This window comes from Crinia signifera, chromosome 6 (assembly GCF_055691185.1).
Source record: "Crinia signifera chromosome 6, ASM5569118v1, whole genome shotgun sequence".
NCBI lineage: Eukaryota > Metazoa > Chordata > Amphibia > Anura > Myobatrachidae > Crinia > Crinia signifera.
In genome coordinates this window covers 178,601,323-178,616,480 of record NC_139222.1, presented here as the reverse complement: position 1 = coordinate 178,616,480, position 15,158 = coordinate 178,601,323, and the positions used below count along the sequence as shown (strand labels likewise).

At 46.0% G+C, this 15,158-nt stretch overlaps 1 protein-coding gene across 4 annotated transcripts in view; it reads right to left on the bottom strand.

Annotated features, from left to right (window-relative positions):
- Positions 1-15,158, bottom strand: part of LOC146008704 (ABC-type organic anion transporter ABCA8-like) — a 230,709-nt gene that overhangs the window by 105,684 nt on the left and 109,867 nt on the right. For all 4 annotated transcript variants that reach the window (XM_083148276.1, XM_083148275.1, XM_083148277.1 and 1 more), the window contains exons 6-9: positions 6,461-6,684; positions 3,227-3,365; positions 1,674-1,859; positions 878-1,025 (exon numbers count right to left, since the gene is read on the bottom strand). In XM_083148276.1, coding sequence (XP_083004402.1) covers positions 878-1,025; positions 1,674-1,859; positions 3,227-3,365; positions 6,461-6,684 — 697 coding nt within the window. The remainder of the gene's footprint in view (positions 1-877; positions 1,026-1,673; positions 1,860-3,226; positions 3,366-6,460; positions 6,685-15,158) is intronic.

Below are 15,158 nucleotides of genomic sequence, written 5' to 3'. Positions count from 1 at the left end.
GGCCAAAAATAAACCACACTTTCGATTGAATATAAATCAGGGCCGGTAAAAGGCTTCTTGGCACCCTAGGCAAAACTTCAACCTACTGTCCCCTCCCCAACCTCCCACTGCCACCAATACCCACTTTCTAGTTCCCAAAGTTAAAGTTCAGGGGTGGGGTTTTAGAAGTTCCACAGATGCCACCTGAATTAAGTACAATAAGGATGTCTTCCACATCAACATGCTCAATTTAGTGATAGGCAGACATGGTGGTGCCCTCTCAGATCCTGGTGCTCTAGACAGCTGCCTAAAGCTGTCTAATGGTAGAGCTGGCCCTGATGTCCCATCAATGTTTAGGCCATGCAACAAATAGAGTGATCAGAAACCCCTGATTTATTAGGCAATGGTTTCAAAAACTGTCTTGGAGGTCCACATAATGCTTGTCAACAATCCATATGTACCTATTCATCACAAACCCACCTCACGACATGCCCCTGTCTTAATAATGGAAGATCACAGCATTGGGAGGAAGAGCTGCTCAGCGAGTTGTTGTTTCTAACTCAACGGTGATCAATGGTGGCTAATTTTAGACATCAAAACCAACTTTTTAGTAATGAGAGCAATGTAACATAAAATCCACCATCAGTAGGCTGTGGTTTCTGGTGGGTTCTGAAGGACACCAAACCAACAGCTTCAAAATAAAAAAGAGTCACCACTAGAGTTTCAATTGCAAAAGTATTATGACCCAAGTCCTAAAAGAAGTCAGCAGTAAACTGTTATCAGAGTGCATTGCAATTGCAATGTGGTCATATAATGTGTTGTTGAATCATGTATATACTGTATATATTTGATCTTCCGTTATAATGAAATTTAGGGACTTACGTCTTCACCTCCTTACCTGGTAGAACTTTGTCAAAGTACAATGTGAGGAGCATATAAAAGATGGAGTCCAAACTCAGACAGATGCAGCTGGAAAGCACATGAGAGGAATCACCTGCTAAGTCTGAGAAAAATACCCCTTGCATGTCACTTTCTAGGTGAATGCTCTGTAACCAAAGAGAAGCCATATTAAACCAGACATTTTAATAGAACTGTGTGCAGAGGGGTATGGTTAATAGGGTCGACACAGCTTAGTAAGCTTACATTGTAGGAAAGTCAAGGAAAGGATGCAAACACGCACAAAACATGACTTTAACAGTGTGCACAATAAAATATATGTTTTATGCTTTATTAATCATATCATCTAAATGCCATCATACATCTGTGGGGACTCAGGAATATTCAACAAGTATAAAAATCTTGAATCCCTGCAAATCTCAGGTTTTTAATCTGAAAAGTTTCCACGATTCCCCAAAAAATTGGCGCTCATTAATGACCACCATTCCTTAACACTGAAAGTGTTTTTTTGTGTCTGAGCTTTCTTAATATGTTTCAAAATAAACTTAATCTCAAATTTAAACAAAAGTCCTGTTCAGGTGTCATCCCCTACAAAATTACTTGCATGAAACTCAGCAAATAGGTTAGTTCTGCATTCTAGAATAAATATTGATCTTACCACTTCTGTTTGTTTCTATGCTATGTTTTATTGATTTATTAACAACTACTAGCCTCAGGAATATTTCCCACCATTATCTCTTACAATTCACAATATATACAACCAAATGTAAAACAGACATTGGACAGACATTTATTACCTCTGCCAGACCCACTGAGAAGGCAAATGGGGGAAATACGCTTAATAACACTTCCACAATCTTTGGGAGGTTTTTCATAAGCAATAGGAGGCCTGATGTACACATGAAAAGTGTGATGAAAAATCCTGCGATGGCGGTAACTCTGGGATTCCTGAAGAGGGCGCTCAACATAAATGTAAAACATATCTGGTAGAAAAATTAAATGTTATTGTAAGTTCTTTAAGTGGGATTGAAAATCACATGTTTTTTTAAATTGTGAATGCAGCAGGTGATTATTTAGTAATTAGACAGGAGACAGAGAAAACCAGGGTTTCACCCAACGCAGCTGCCTCAGCAAAACTATCAATGTACCATGACGTTATGAACAGTTTTTGACTTTGCATTGTATAATTTTTTTTTAAATCACACTACAGTCCAACTTCCTACCTTTTGCAGTGCTATGTCCATTAAATAAAGTTTTAAATTGTGTCTCCTAAATTATTATTATAGACGTATTTATGGCATACTTGCCTACTCTCCTAGAATGGCTAGGGAGCTCCTGAAAACCGTGGGAAAGCCCTGCCCCTCACTTCACAATGCCGGTACATGCCCCCAGACCACCTCCATGTTCCCTCCTGTACGACCTGGCTGCTTCTTCATGTAAGGAGCAGCCACTAGGTAGGCAAGTATGATTTATGGCTTACAAAATTTGTGGGAGTGAAGAGAAATCACATATGCAATGCCAATAAACTGACATGGTCATCAGATGTGATCACTCCAGACTGGGCTTTCTCTGACAAGGTCGCATCAGATGTGACCATGTAAGAGGAGCCTAGATGCATCTGTTAGAAGTTGATCTTTCAGCCTCTGCAAAGCTCAGCCCCTGCCTGCTGGCTCACAGTTACTGCTCCAGAAGGGGGTAGACAGTGGAGTCCAAGCTAAAGAGGCTTTGATCAAATGTGGATAAGTGGAAAAAAAAACTTTTTTACAGTGTTTTTCTGGAAAATATATCAATAAATCTTTGCACAGAATAAAGCAGTTTAAATATTAAAATGGTACGCACTTTAACTCCATTTGAAACTTCGGGCCTTATTCAGCTTCAGTTGCAGTTTTTCAAAACTTTACAAAACTGATACTGTCAGCGCTAGGCTGGGGCTGCTCAGAACAGAGCAAGTCCGCCACACTCTCTGGGTCCCTTTTGCAGGGACATTGCTAAAGTGCAAGCACTTTGCTACACAGCGATACACTTGCACATTACCGGGTCCCCCCATGTTTTGGGTTTCAGTGGCTGTATGTGATGCCACATGGCTGTGTTGTCTGGACATGCCTGATTTGTCCAGATTGCTCCCACAGAATGCTCTGTGGCCGCCTCTCCCCTAACAGTTGGTCGTCAGGCCATTGCCACCCCACAGCTCGTCATTGCTGCTACTTAAACTGCAGTTGTGACACCGAATAGTGGTTTCAGAAATCTGTGGGGCACACTGAATCCCTTAATTGGGACATAATGCTTCAACTGAAATAATGAGGAGACTGGGTAAATCGGTGTTTATAAAGCTGTTAGGGGCAGTACCTACCGATGATATCCCATATAGGAAGAACAAGAGCAGAATGACACCATATGAACTCTCAACGAAAACAAAACGTCTTGCAATAAGGGTCATCAGATTTGCTATAATTATAACATAGACAAAATAGAGTAATCCCCAGGATAACCTGCAATACAGGAGGAACAACAGAAAAGAAAAAGAAAAACATTCTGTAAATAAACTTTTGAATCTTCTTTCATTTGAAATTGTGCACGTTACACACAAACATTTGTTATTCAATAAGCCTATGAAATGCCATTTGTTACTGGGCAGTAATGGTTACATTGTTATTTGTTATCAATACTTTTGAGATACCTTCCAAATACGGATGCTAGAACAGCAACTTGTGGCCAGAAGACCAGCACAGAATATGGACATTATAAGCAGGTGATGGATATATTTTCTAACATACTGGGCAGCATAAGCCTAGCATCAGCATAAATATTCCTGGCCAATAAAACCAAAGTACTGTAACAGTGTTTCCAGTGTATTTATTTTCTCCTAAATGACTGCTGCCAGGTATGTAGACAGCTTTCAAAACTAAATAAACATTTACCTCAGTAATAAAAGGTGACCATACACTAGGGCAATTCACATCTGATTTGGTCACTTTTCATGTGATCGCAGTGATAAATCTCATGGAAAACATCCAAATTACATGACTTGACATCAGGTCAAATGCGATGCGCAATCACTAGTCCACCAACCCGAAGCATCCCTGCAAGACTCTCACGGCACCCCAGGGTGTCTAGGCACAAAGTTTGGGAACCGCCACTGTAAGCTGTGAACAAACTACTTTTCCTTTAACAAAACACCATTTATAGTACTAAGCTTTCCCTGGTCCTGTCATTCCTATCTGGGCCATTATTCCAATGTTGACTTGCTGATATTTAGAAGCTTGTTTATCACACAAATCAACAGCGGTCAACTAAGCTTCACCAATGAAATACAGGGCCAGTAATTACACCAAACATTTGGCGGCCATTTAGGCCTTGTGGTGGTTCTCTTAAAAGCTAAGAGATATGCCTCCACATCATTTGATGAGGTAATTTTCTGCAAAACAGGAGAAGCATAAAGGCCAATGTCCCTGCCTTGACTGGACCAGGAACCCCCCCCCCCCCTCTCTCACTCCCTGTCTCACCATCACACCCTCTCACCCTGTCTCTCCCTCACACCCTCTCTCTCTCTCTCTCTCTCTCTCACTGTCTCTCACTCACGCCCTCTCTCACTCACTGTCTCTCCCTCACTCTTTGTCCTTCCAGCGACAATTTTGTTTGTGTGTGTGGGGGGCCTTTGGAATATTCTGCTATGGGGCCCACATAGTGCTGGTTATGCCCCTGGCCACACCTAATGCCGCTCCAAACATCACTGTCCTGGACTCACTGGCTGTTGATGTGACCCCCCCCCCCTCTTTGAATTTTAAACTGTGCTGGAGTCCAATCTCTGTAACTGCCACTGGCAGGGAAGTCCAGGAACAGAGCATTTTTGTACCTAATGGCATTGGTCATGTTGGAGGGTATGGGTCTCTGTAAAGAAGTAAAAAACAGGAGTGGGTAAGGGGGGGGGGGGGGTGTGTGGAACATCCAGAAAAGTCCGTTGCCTCATAACAGCCATGCTGCACTCACTTTTTCTGAGCCCATTTGACCTGCCACAATCAGTGAGGGGGGCACTGTCAATGTAAATCCTAAAACATGCATTTCAGTTCCACTTAGACAGCAGCATGCCTCTGTCCCAGCATCCCCTATTCCTCTCTCCCCACCAGAGGCGGATTGGCCCACCGGGACACCGGGCTATTTCCCGGTGGGCCGGACCAAACCCTGCTCTGTCGGGCCGTTTTCCGTGCTTTCCAGGCCTCTACTGGCCTGAAGAGCAGTGGCCACGCCCCCTACACCCAAGCACACTAACTGTGACGGCACTTAGAAGGGTGAAAGACTAGCTCCGTACACAGGAGGACAGCGTGCACATCGGGAACCCTGCTGTGGCTCATCTGTAATCTCTCCTCCTGGCTCCTGCCAGCCCCTTCCTCCAACAGTGGCTCCCGGGCCGTACAGCAACAGCAACAGTGAGGACTTCTGTACTCAGCGTACAGCAGGGACATGGCACCCCCCACAGGGGGGGTGCCTGCTAATTTCGGGAGGGGGGGTCGCGGGTGGGGGGAGGGGTGCACGCAAATTTCGGGAGGGGGTGGGGTGGGGGGGTGCCCGCGAATTGGGGGATGTGTGTGTCGCGGGTGGGGGGAGGGGTGCCCGCAAATTGCGGGGGGGGGGGGTGTCTGGGTGGGGTGCCCACAAAGGGATTCTCTCTCCCTGCGATACATCTTTTTTTTTCCTTTTCTCTGCAACCCGCCCCCCTCTCTCTCTCTCTGGTCCCCCCCCCTCTCTCTCTCTCTCTGCGATCCCTCTCTCTCTCTCTCTGCGATCTCTCTCTCTGCGATCTCTCTCTCTCTCTCTGCGATCCCTCTCTCTCTCTCTGCGATCCCTCTCTCTCTCTGCAATCCCTCTCTCTCTGCGATCCCTCTCTCTCTGCGATCCCTCTCTCTCTGCGATCCCTCTCTCTCTGCGATCCCTCTCTCTCTCTCTCTGCGATCCCTCTCTCTCTCTGCGATCCCTCTCTCTCTCTGCGATCCCTCTCTCTCTCTCTCTCTCTGCCATCCCTCTCTCTCTCTGCGATCCCTCTTAACCTCTCTCTATCCACATCCCTGCCATCTATGTCCCCACCACCTCTGTCCCCACATCCCCTCTGCCTATGCCCTACCATCTCAGTCCCCGCATCACCTCCACCTCTGTCCTTGCATCCCTGCCTCTGTCCCTTCTGCCTCTGTCCCCATATTCACTCTGCCTCTGTCCCCACATCCCCTCAGTCTCATTGTCCCCAGATCCTATGTCTGAGTCCCCACATTACCTGAATTTTGGCTCAATCCGTGTTCCATGACACCCATAGAGGGAGAATAAATTAGTGTGCCCAGTGTAGTGAGGCATCGTGCACGCTGCGTGGCGAGTGCAGCGAGCCCACAAGGGGGGGGGGGGGGCTATCCACGTCCCCCCTTGTCGGGATTTCGGCGGTCGGGATTTTGACCGCCAGGATTCCAACCGCCAGGATTTCGTACCAATCCCGTATAATGGGATCTCCTTTTGTGTTGCATAATGTGTATAACGGGTATATGATGTGGGGCATGGACACATAGTCATTGTTTTTCATGCACATACTGTTAGAGGAACTCACCAGAATGCTAGATCCTTCAGTCTCATCATCTTCATGATCTCTCTCATCTCCTTCCGCTCTCTGGTGACATACAGTGACAGCAGGTACGTCATTGACACATAGCACATGGACATTCCAACAAGGAAGATTGCCCTTTGTAGTAACGGTCTTCCATATTTTTGTGACTTCATCCTTATTGCCTTAATGGAGGTAATTTTACCCTCTACAGAGTTTTTAGTGGCCATCTTGGGAAAAATATGACATAATAAGTGTAGTAGAATTGATGGACAACATGTCTTATACAGTGAATGTAACAGTAATGCTATTCCAAATTGTAATAATAGGGTTAATGTACAACATCAAAAAATTAGACCTCAACAACCGTTTGAACCTTTGTAACCGTAATTGTTTTTACACAGTAATCATACTATATAACATGCACATTGCGGCCTTATTTATTTATTACAATTTTCTTATATAGCGCATACATATTTTGCAGTGCTTTGCAGAGAATAGTGGAACATTCACATCAGTCCCTGCCCCAGTGGAGCTTCCAATCTATGTTCTATACCACAGTTATACCCCCTTCACACCGCAAAAAAACCCGTGCACGACTCAGGTTGTTGCCGGGTCGACCCAGGGCTATGTGCGGTGTGAAAGTGCCAAAAGGAAAAATCTGCCTCCTTGCCCCCCCCCCCCATGATATGCTGAAGCTCCGTCCCCTCTCAATTGCAGTAAAACTGAAGGCTGTCAATTTTGGCTCATTCAGTGTGGCATAATGTGAATTGTGTGTGGTTCCGTGTGGCATAATGTGTATTTTGCATTATTCCATATGGCATAATGTGAATTTTGCGTAATTCAAAATGGCATAATGTGAATTTTGCGTGATTCAATATGGCATAATCTGAATTTTGCCTTCATTCCATGTGACATAATGTGATGTGAATTATGTGTCATTCTGTGCGGCATAATGTGAATTTTGCATAGTTCTGTGTGGCCTAATGTAAATTTTGCCTCATTATATGTGGTATAATGTGAATCTTGCCGCATTCCGTGTGGTATAATACGAATTTTGTCTCATTCCTTGTGGCATAATGTGTAAGGGGTGTATTGCACTGTGAGGGGAATATTTTGCACAGGAAGAGACACCGGTATACTTGCACTAAGTAGGTGTACAAAAAGTAGATCCCGGGTTACAAAAGTCTGGCCTCCCCTGAACTAGTTGTTCTATGAAGGATTGTGATGCATTCCACCAGACATGACTGTACTATAACAGAAATACATAAACAAAAATATAAAACATTATGAAATTAAGCACAAACACAGTCACACCAAACACAGAACAGATGCAGACCCACAGACTACCGGTATATAGACAAGAAACATGCATTTTCCAAAACGGACCACAAACAGCAATCACTTTATATCTTGCTCTTACTATTTTCCTATTACTTTCTCCTTCTGCAGTTACTTTTTATAAACCAAAAGAGCAAGATGTATTAAGTAGGGATGAGCGCCTTTGGATCCTAGAGATCTGAACACCCCCAAACTTACCTCATCTGGGGCGCATCTGAGCTGTTCGCATCCGTCCTGCTATTTTTCTGAGCCAAAAAACGAGGCCGAACATCATCTTCCTGCTTTCGGAGTCTCATGAGTAGAGACAGGATTATATGCATTTGCATATTTGCATATGCATTTGCATATTTTGACCATTCTCACTGGTTATTGCATATTTTACCTAAAATCTAGTGATGGTGCATACTTTAGTCCCCGCCCTCTTCCCACCCGCGAGCTTTGCCCTGCAGCTGCTACCCAGGTAGTGGTAGAGTGTGCAGGCTGGGGCAATATGTGCGCAGTGTCGGGAACCTTGGATGTACGCTATGTCTGACACTGCTCTAGGCTGCCAATCCATGTTGATAAAAGTCATTCGGGGCGGATCCCATTACGAAGGTCCTGAACCTTTGCCTGCCCCTGGCCTGGGACTTTACACCAAGAGACAGACTTCTGCAGCAGAGGAGGCGGGCGGAAGGGTTGTGACATCATATGGCGCATAGGAAATGCCGTGTCATAGTGAGTATGCAGTGCAGGGAGGAAGCCTTCCACTGCGCCACCTTCACACGCTATGCTGACATTTGATCCATCGGCGCTGGTGATGAGGGTCTGTGTAGTTGATGCAAGAAGAGTCTAGGACGTTGCAGTCTGCTGTAGCAGCCAGGAAGGAAAAAATATGTTGTGGGCCTATTTTTGAGGTTTATTTGCAACTAATTGTATGCTGATTTTTAAATAAATAAGTAAAAATTACTTTTTTTTATTATTTAATGTAGCATATTTTAACACTTTTTATGCAAGTATTTTTCATGCATATTTGCATGCATATTTCAAGCTTTTTATGTTGCATATAATCCTGTCTCTACTCATGAGACTTGGATTCTATGTAAGTCCCGGCTTCCGCTGCCATCTACAGTTCGCATGTGAAATTTAGACAGCATGGGTGGGGGTTGCAGGGGGGGTCAAACTAGTGGGGGACCTTACAGGGGAACTAACAGGCTGACCAACGTAATGGGGGCTGCTTTAGAGGGACAACTACTAACGGGGAAAACGAAAGGGTACATTTACTGAGCAGGAAACTATCAACGGCCAGGGTACAACTTCTAAGGGGGAACTACTGTGGGGGGAACTATACTAAGGGGGAACTACTGAAGGTACAACTACTAAGGGGGCATAACTAAGAGTACTATTATGGGGGCACTACTAAGGTCAGCTGCTATATGCGACTGATGTGGGAGACAACTAAGGGGCTCTCTGACAAAAAAAAGGTTTTATTTTTACTGCAGGGCTGCCCAGTGTCCCATATCAGTCTAGCTGTGGTGCCCAGTGTTCTGTATCAGTCCAGCTGTTGCCCAATGTGCCGTATCAGTCCAGGGAAGCTGCCCGCCCTCCCCCCTTTTTTTTTTATTAAAAGAAAAAAGGTGTGCCGTATAATTCCTGGGGTGAGCCAAGTCTGCCATATAATTCATGGGGTGCTGCCAAGTGTGCTGTATTAGTCCAGGGGTAATGCTAAGTGTGCCGTATTAGTCCAGGGGTGAGCCAAGTCTGCCAAATAATTCCTGGGGTGAGTCAAGTCTGCCAAATAATTCATGGGGTGCTGCCAAGTGTGCTTTTATAGTCCAAGGGTGATGCTAAGTCTGCCATATCAGTCCTGGGGTGAGCTAAGTGTGCTGTATAATTAATGGGGTGCTGCCAAGTCTGCTATATCAATCCAGGTGCTTCCATTTTTTCAATTAAAAGAATTTTAAAAAAAATCTTCAATTTTAGCAATTTTTATGTGTTTTTTTTTTTTTTAATACAAATCCAAAACATGACGAAACATAAAACACTGAAGGGTGGTGTTTTGGAACAGATCCAGATCCAAAACACTGCCAGGGATACAGATCCAAAACACGTTTCATGAAACACTAAGTGGCCAGTGCACATCCCTAGTATTAAGCCTTCACTGTAAATCCCACCACCTACTGTCAGCTCCGGAGAGCGGGGTTCGGCGGCGGGGGTCCAGTGCACGAAGGGTGCACGCGGCGCTTCCACCCTGCGCCGCCGGTCCCTCACTGGTGGCGTCCACCCGGCAGGGGGACGCAGGTCCTGTTAGCTCCCAGGAGCGGGGGTCGCAGCGACAGAAGGCCGGTGCACGGAGGATGCACACGGCACTTCCGCCCTGCAATGCCAAGCCCCCATTGACGACTTCTGCCCGGCAGGGTGACGCAGGCTTTGGGTCCCGGCGTTCCCCTGCAGCCGCAGGGAGGTTGCTAGGCAACAGGGGACGCCGCGGACGTCACACTCGGCCACCAGGTTCCACGCCGGAGCTGGGGGCGGGATTGAACAGTGGCGCCTGCTGATTGGCAGGTCTATCCCTCTTAAGGGATTCACACCAGCAAGATGGCGCCGGTTATAGCTCTGCATGCTATTTCTGGTCCTGAGCCTGGTTCCTGTCGTCAGCCTGTTTTGCTGTCTGCGTCACCACTCGGTTCATCTGTCATTGCCTTCCTCGGTCCCTCCTTAGGGTCACATAAGTGCTCCACCTGGAGCCCGTCCTTTACCTTCCTTTATTATTGTTGTTACCCCAGCAGTTCGCTGTTATATTCTTTTAGTCTTTTGGGCAGCATTGCCTAATGTTTCAGTTGCCTGGCGGTCCGCCATTTAATTTGATTCATCCTGGTTCATTACCTTAGTTCTTTTAGGCAGGTAGGTGCCCGTTTTCGTTTTAGGTCCGTTTTTGGGGTTCGCTGGTTGGTTCCCCAGTTTGGCGGTTGTTGGAGACCCCCAGTAGCTCTGTCGGATTGTGTCTGCGACTGGGTCGCATTCCCGTCGTGGCCTGGTGCCGGCAGTTAGGGTGTCTTTTCAGTTAGGCCCTTTTAGTTCAGACTATCCTCTTGGTTTTCCTCTGACGATCGCAAGCTCTTTGTCAACTCCCATGACCTGGTTGCATCGGGGCTGGAGCGGGCTTAACTCGCTCCTTCGGACGCGGCGACTACAGGTGAACACTAGCTTCCGCAGGAGTTTGCCATCTGTCAGAGGTTGCCAACAGAGTCAGCGTAGGGTTTCGCTGTCGCCGTCCTAAACAGCAGTCACAGCTGCGGGCTCACGCCTGATTTGCTCTACCGTACCATTCCGCATAACATTATAACCGGCCATAACTAGTTTTATAAGAGTCCCTCTTATACACTCTTTTTTCTGTGGTTTTTGTTGCCTTTCTTGTGGTGCATTGCCCCTTTTGGTATAGTCCGTTTGTTTCTCTTCTGGTATTATGAATCCAACTCCTCAAACGTTCTCTGACCAACTCCAGGGGCTAACCCAAATGGTTAGAGAGTTATCCTTGAAAGTAGCCTCTCAGGAACAAAGGGTCCGTCCTCCTGATCCAGGGGTTCCCGAGCCTAAGGCGAATCTACCAGACAGCTTCTCGGGAAACAGGAGGGATTTTTATAACTTCCGAGAGAGTTGTAAACTATATTTTCGTCTCAGGCCTTGGTCTTCGGGCTCCGAGACCCAGCGGCTAGGGTTGGTGATATCTCTCTTACAGGGGGATCCTCAAACCTGGGCCTTTGGTTTGCCTTCCGACAGCCCGGCTTTATCTTCTGTAGATAACTTTTTTAGTTCATTAGGCCTTCTTTATGATGACCCTGACAGGGAGGCTTCGGCTGAGACCCACCTACGGGCCCTCAAGTAAGGTAAGGACCCAGCAGAGGTCTACTGTACTGAATTCCGTCGTTGGTCCAACGATTGTGGTTGGAATGACCCAGCCTTACGGAGTCAGTTTCGATGTGGTCTGTCGGATGCCATCAAAGACAGCCTCATTCAATACCCGGTTCCCACATCTCTAGATAAACTCATGGAGTTAACCATTAAGATCGACCGACTACTCCGTGAACGGAGATCTGAACGAGGTGCTCAGGCACGTCCCATTCCATTTGTTCCTATGGCCCCTGAGGATTCTGAAGAGCCCATGCAGTTGGGAGCAGTTAGGATTTCTCCAGAAGAAAGAGCCCGTCGGTTAAGTTCCAGTCTTTGTTTATACTGTGGAGGGAAAGGACATCTTCTCCATAACTGTCCTAACAGGCCAGTAAAAGCCCAGGCCAAGTGATCGAGGAGAGGGTTCACTTAGGCCTGCAGCTTTTTTCCTCTCGTGATTCGTTAATAGTTCCCTGTAGTTTTTCTTTTAACAATATCCATTTTTCTTGTTCCGCATTTATTGATAGTGGGGCAGGGGGGAACTTTTTAGACAGTTCCTTAGCACAGAAGCTTGGGATCCCCTTCGTTAAGCTCGAACAGTGTATCTCCTTACGGGGTTTGGATGGAAATGTTCTATCCAATGGGGTAATTTCTTTCCAAACCCCTTCGTTATCGTTAACGGTGGGTCTATTCCACTCTGAGGAGATTTCGTTTTTGTTAACCACATGCCCGGCTGTTCCCTTAGTATTGGGTCACCCCTGGCTGGAAAAACATAATCCTTCTATTGATTGGAATACTGGAATACTCTAAACATTTTCTCAAGACTTCATTGCTTCAGGCATCTGTATCTTTCTCCGAAACTCCGGTTCCCTATCAGGAATTTGCCGATGTATTTTCTAAAGCGAAAGCTGATGGTCTTCCTCCACATCGTCCCTACGATTGTGCCATAAAGCTGCTACCCAACGCTTCTTTTCCCAAAGGGAGACTGTACGCCCTGTCCATTCCCGAGACCAAGGCCATGGATGAATATGTGCAAGAAAGTCTGAAGAAAGGGTTCATCCGGCCTTCCAAGTCACCACTTAGTGCCGGTTTCTTTTTTGTGGCCAAAAAAGACGGCTCCCTTAGGCCGTGCATTGATTTCCGAGCGCTCAATAAAATCACTATAAAAAATACCTATCCCCTTCCCTTGATCTCTGTACTCTTCGATCAATTACGGTCAGCCACCATCTTCACCAAGATTGATCTCAGAGGAGCTTACAATCTCATCAGAATCAAGGAAGGCGACGAGTGGAAGACGGCCTTCAGTACTCAGACTGGGCACTATGAGTACTTGGTGATGCCTTTTGGTCTTTCTAATGCGCCCGCTGTGTTCCAAGATTTCATCAATGACGTCCTGCGGGATTTTTTAGGCGCATTTGTGGTCGTTTATTTAGACGACATCTTGATTTTTTCACGAGATATCGATTCTCATAGAACTCAAGTCAGGCAGGTACTACAAAAATTACGAGAGAACCAATTGTTTGCCAAAGCTGAGAAGTGTGAGTTCGAAGTGGCTCAGGTGGCCTTCTTGGGGTATATCATTTCTTCCAAAGGATTTCAAATGGATCCCAAGAAAGTCCAAGCCATACTGGATTGGGCCCGACCCACTAATTTAAAGGCGGTCCAACGGTTCTTAGGTTTCACAAACTATTACAGGCGTTTTATTCATTCCTTTTCTACCATTGTAGCGCCTTTGGTTGCATTGACTAGGAAAGGAGCTGATCCGTCCAGGTGGTCGCCCCAAGCGGAGCAAGCTTTTGAGACACTCAAACAAGCGTTTATCACGGCTCCCATCCTCAAACATCCTGATCCCAACCTCCCTTTCATTGTGGAGGTGGATGCCTCTGAGGTGGGGGCTGGAGCTTTTCTGTCTCAGGGAGAGCTTGATGCCGTTGACCTGTATCCTTGTGCGTACATGTCGAAAAAAATTTCTTCAGCTGAGGCCAACTATGACGTTGGGAACAGAGAGCTACTAGCCATCAAGTGGGCCTTTGAAGAATGGCGCCATTGGTTGGAAGGAGCTGTTCATCAGGTCTTAGTACTTACTGATCATAAGAACTTACAGTATATTGAGACAGCTAAGAGACTCAATGCTCGGCAGGCGCGTTGGGCCCTGTTTTTCATGTGCGTCAACTTTGTTATCACTTACAGGCCAGGGTCGAAAAATGTACGAGCAGATGCTCTTTCTCGGTGCTTTCTTCCCCAACACGAAAGTACCATAAGCAAAGCCCCAATTCTTCCTTCATCTTGTATTTTGGTAGGACTCAATCAGACCTTGGAAGGTCTGGTCCGTCAAGCGCAGAGTCAGGCTCCTACCCAAACTCCACCTGCTCGGCTGTTTGTTCCTGAGTCCTTGCGACGGAGGGTTTTGGCGGAGGTCCATGACTCTAGGATTTCTGGACATCCAGGAGTGTTCAAGACCTTAGACCTGTTGTCTCGTGTGGTTTGGTGGCCTAGTATGTCTCGCGACACCAAAGAATTTGTGCTGTCTTGCCCAACTTGTGCCCGGCATAAGGTACCTCGCTCTCGGCCTTTTGGGGAACTTCTTCCTTTAGCCATTCCCTCTAGGCCCTGGTCTCATATAGCCATGGACTTCGTAGTAAGTCTTCCTGTTTCTTCCAACTGTCAGGTTATATGGGTGGTCATTGACAGATTTCAAAAATGGCACATTTTGTACCTCTGAAGCAGTTGCCATCTGCAAAACAACTGGTCGATTTGTTTTTACAACACATCTTTAGGCTTCACGGACTGCCTACGGATATTGTCTCTGACCGAGGTCCACAGTTCGTGGCGCAGTTTTGGAGACTCTTCTGTTCTTCTCTTAAGATCAAGACCAGTTTGACCTCTGCATTTCATCCCCAGTCTAATGGGCAGACTGAGCGTTTACTAAAAAATGAAGAAATGTTTTCTATTGCGCAAATAGAATAGCAGCCTGCCCACCTACAGGGGTTATCTTCCTGTCAATACAATATCAATACACAAATACAATGTGGTGGGTTAGCGCTATACTGAGGGTTTCAGTTTGGTTATGGATAGATCTTTTTTCTTTCTTCCAGATGTTTCCCGTGGATATGTAAACAAAAAGATGGAAAGTACATATAGTGAAGTATGTCCAGATGATGTAATTCAATGGGGATGGGAAACTTTAACGTTCTTTCTTATAGCCCATGTGGGGATATGTTCTTTATGGGGTCACCACATGTGCTGTTTTCAAATGGTGCTTACAATAAAGCTTACATAAAGGAGTTAAGACCCCCACGCATAAAGGTTTCTTTGTACTTTATGGGATCACCACATGTGCTGTTTTTAAATAGTGCTTACAATAAAGCTTACATAAAGGAGTTAAGACCCCCACGCATAAAGGTTTCTTTATACTTTATGAAGAACTGTTATCAAGTCGATGGTATAGATAAACGATGCTCACTTGTATGCTTACGTTTATAATTGTCGATCCACTCGC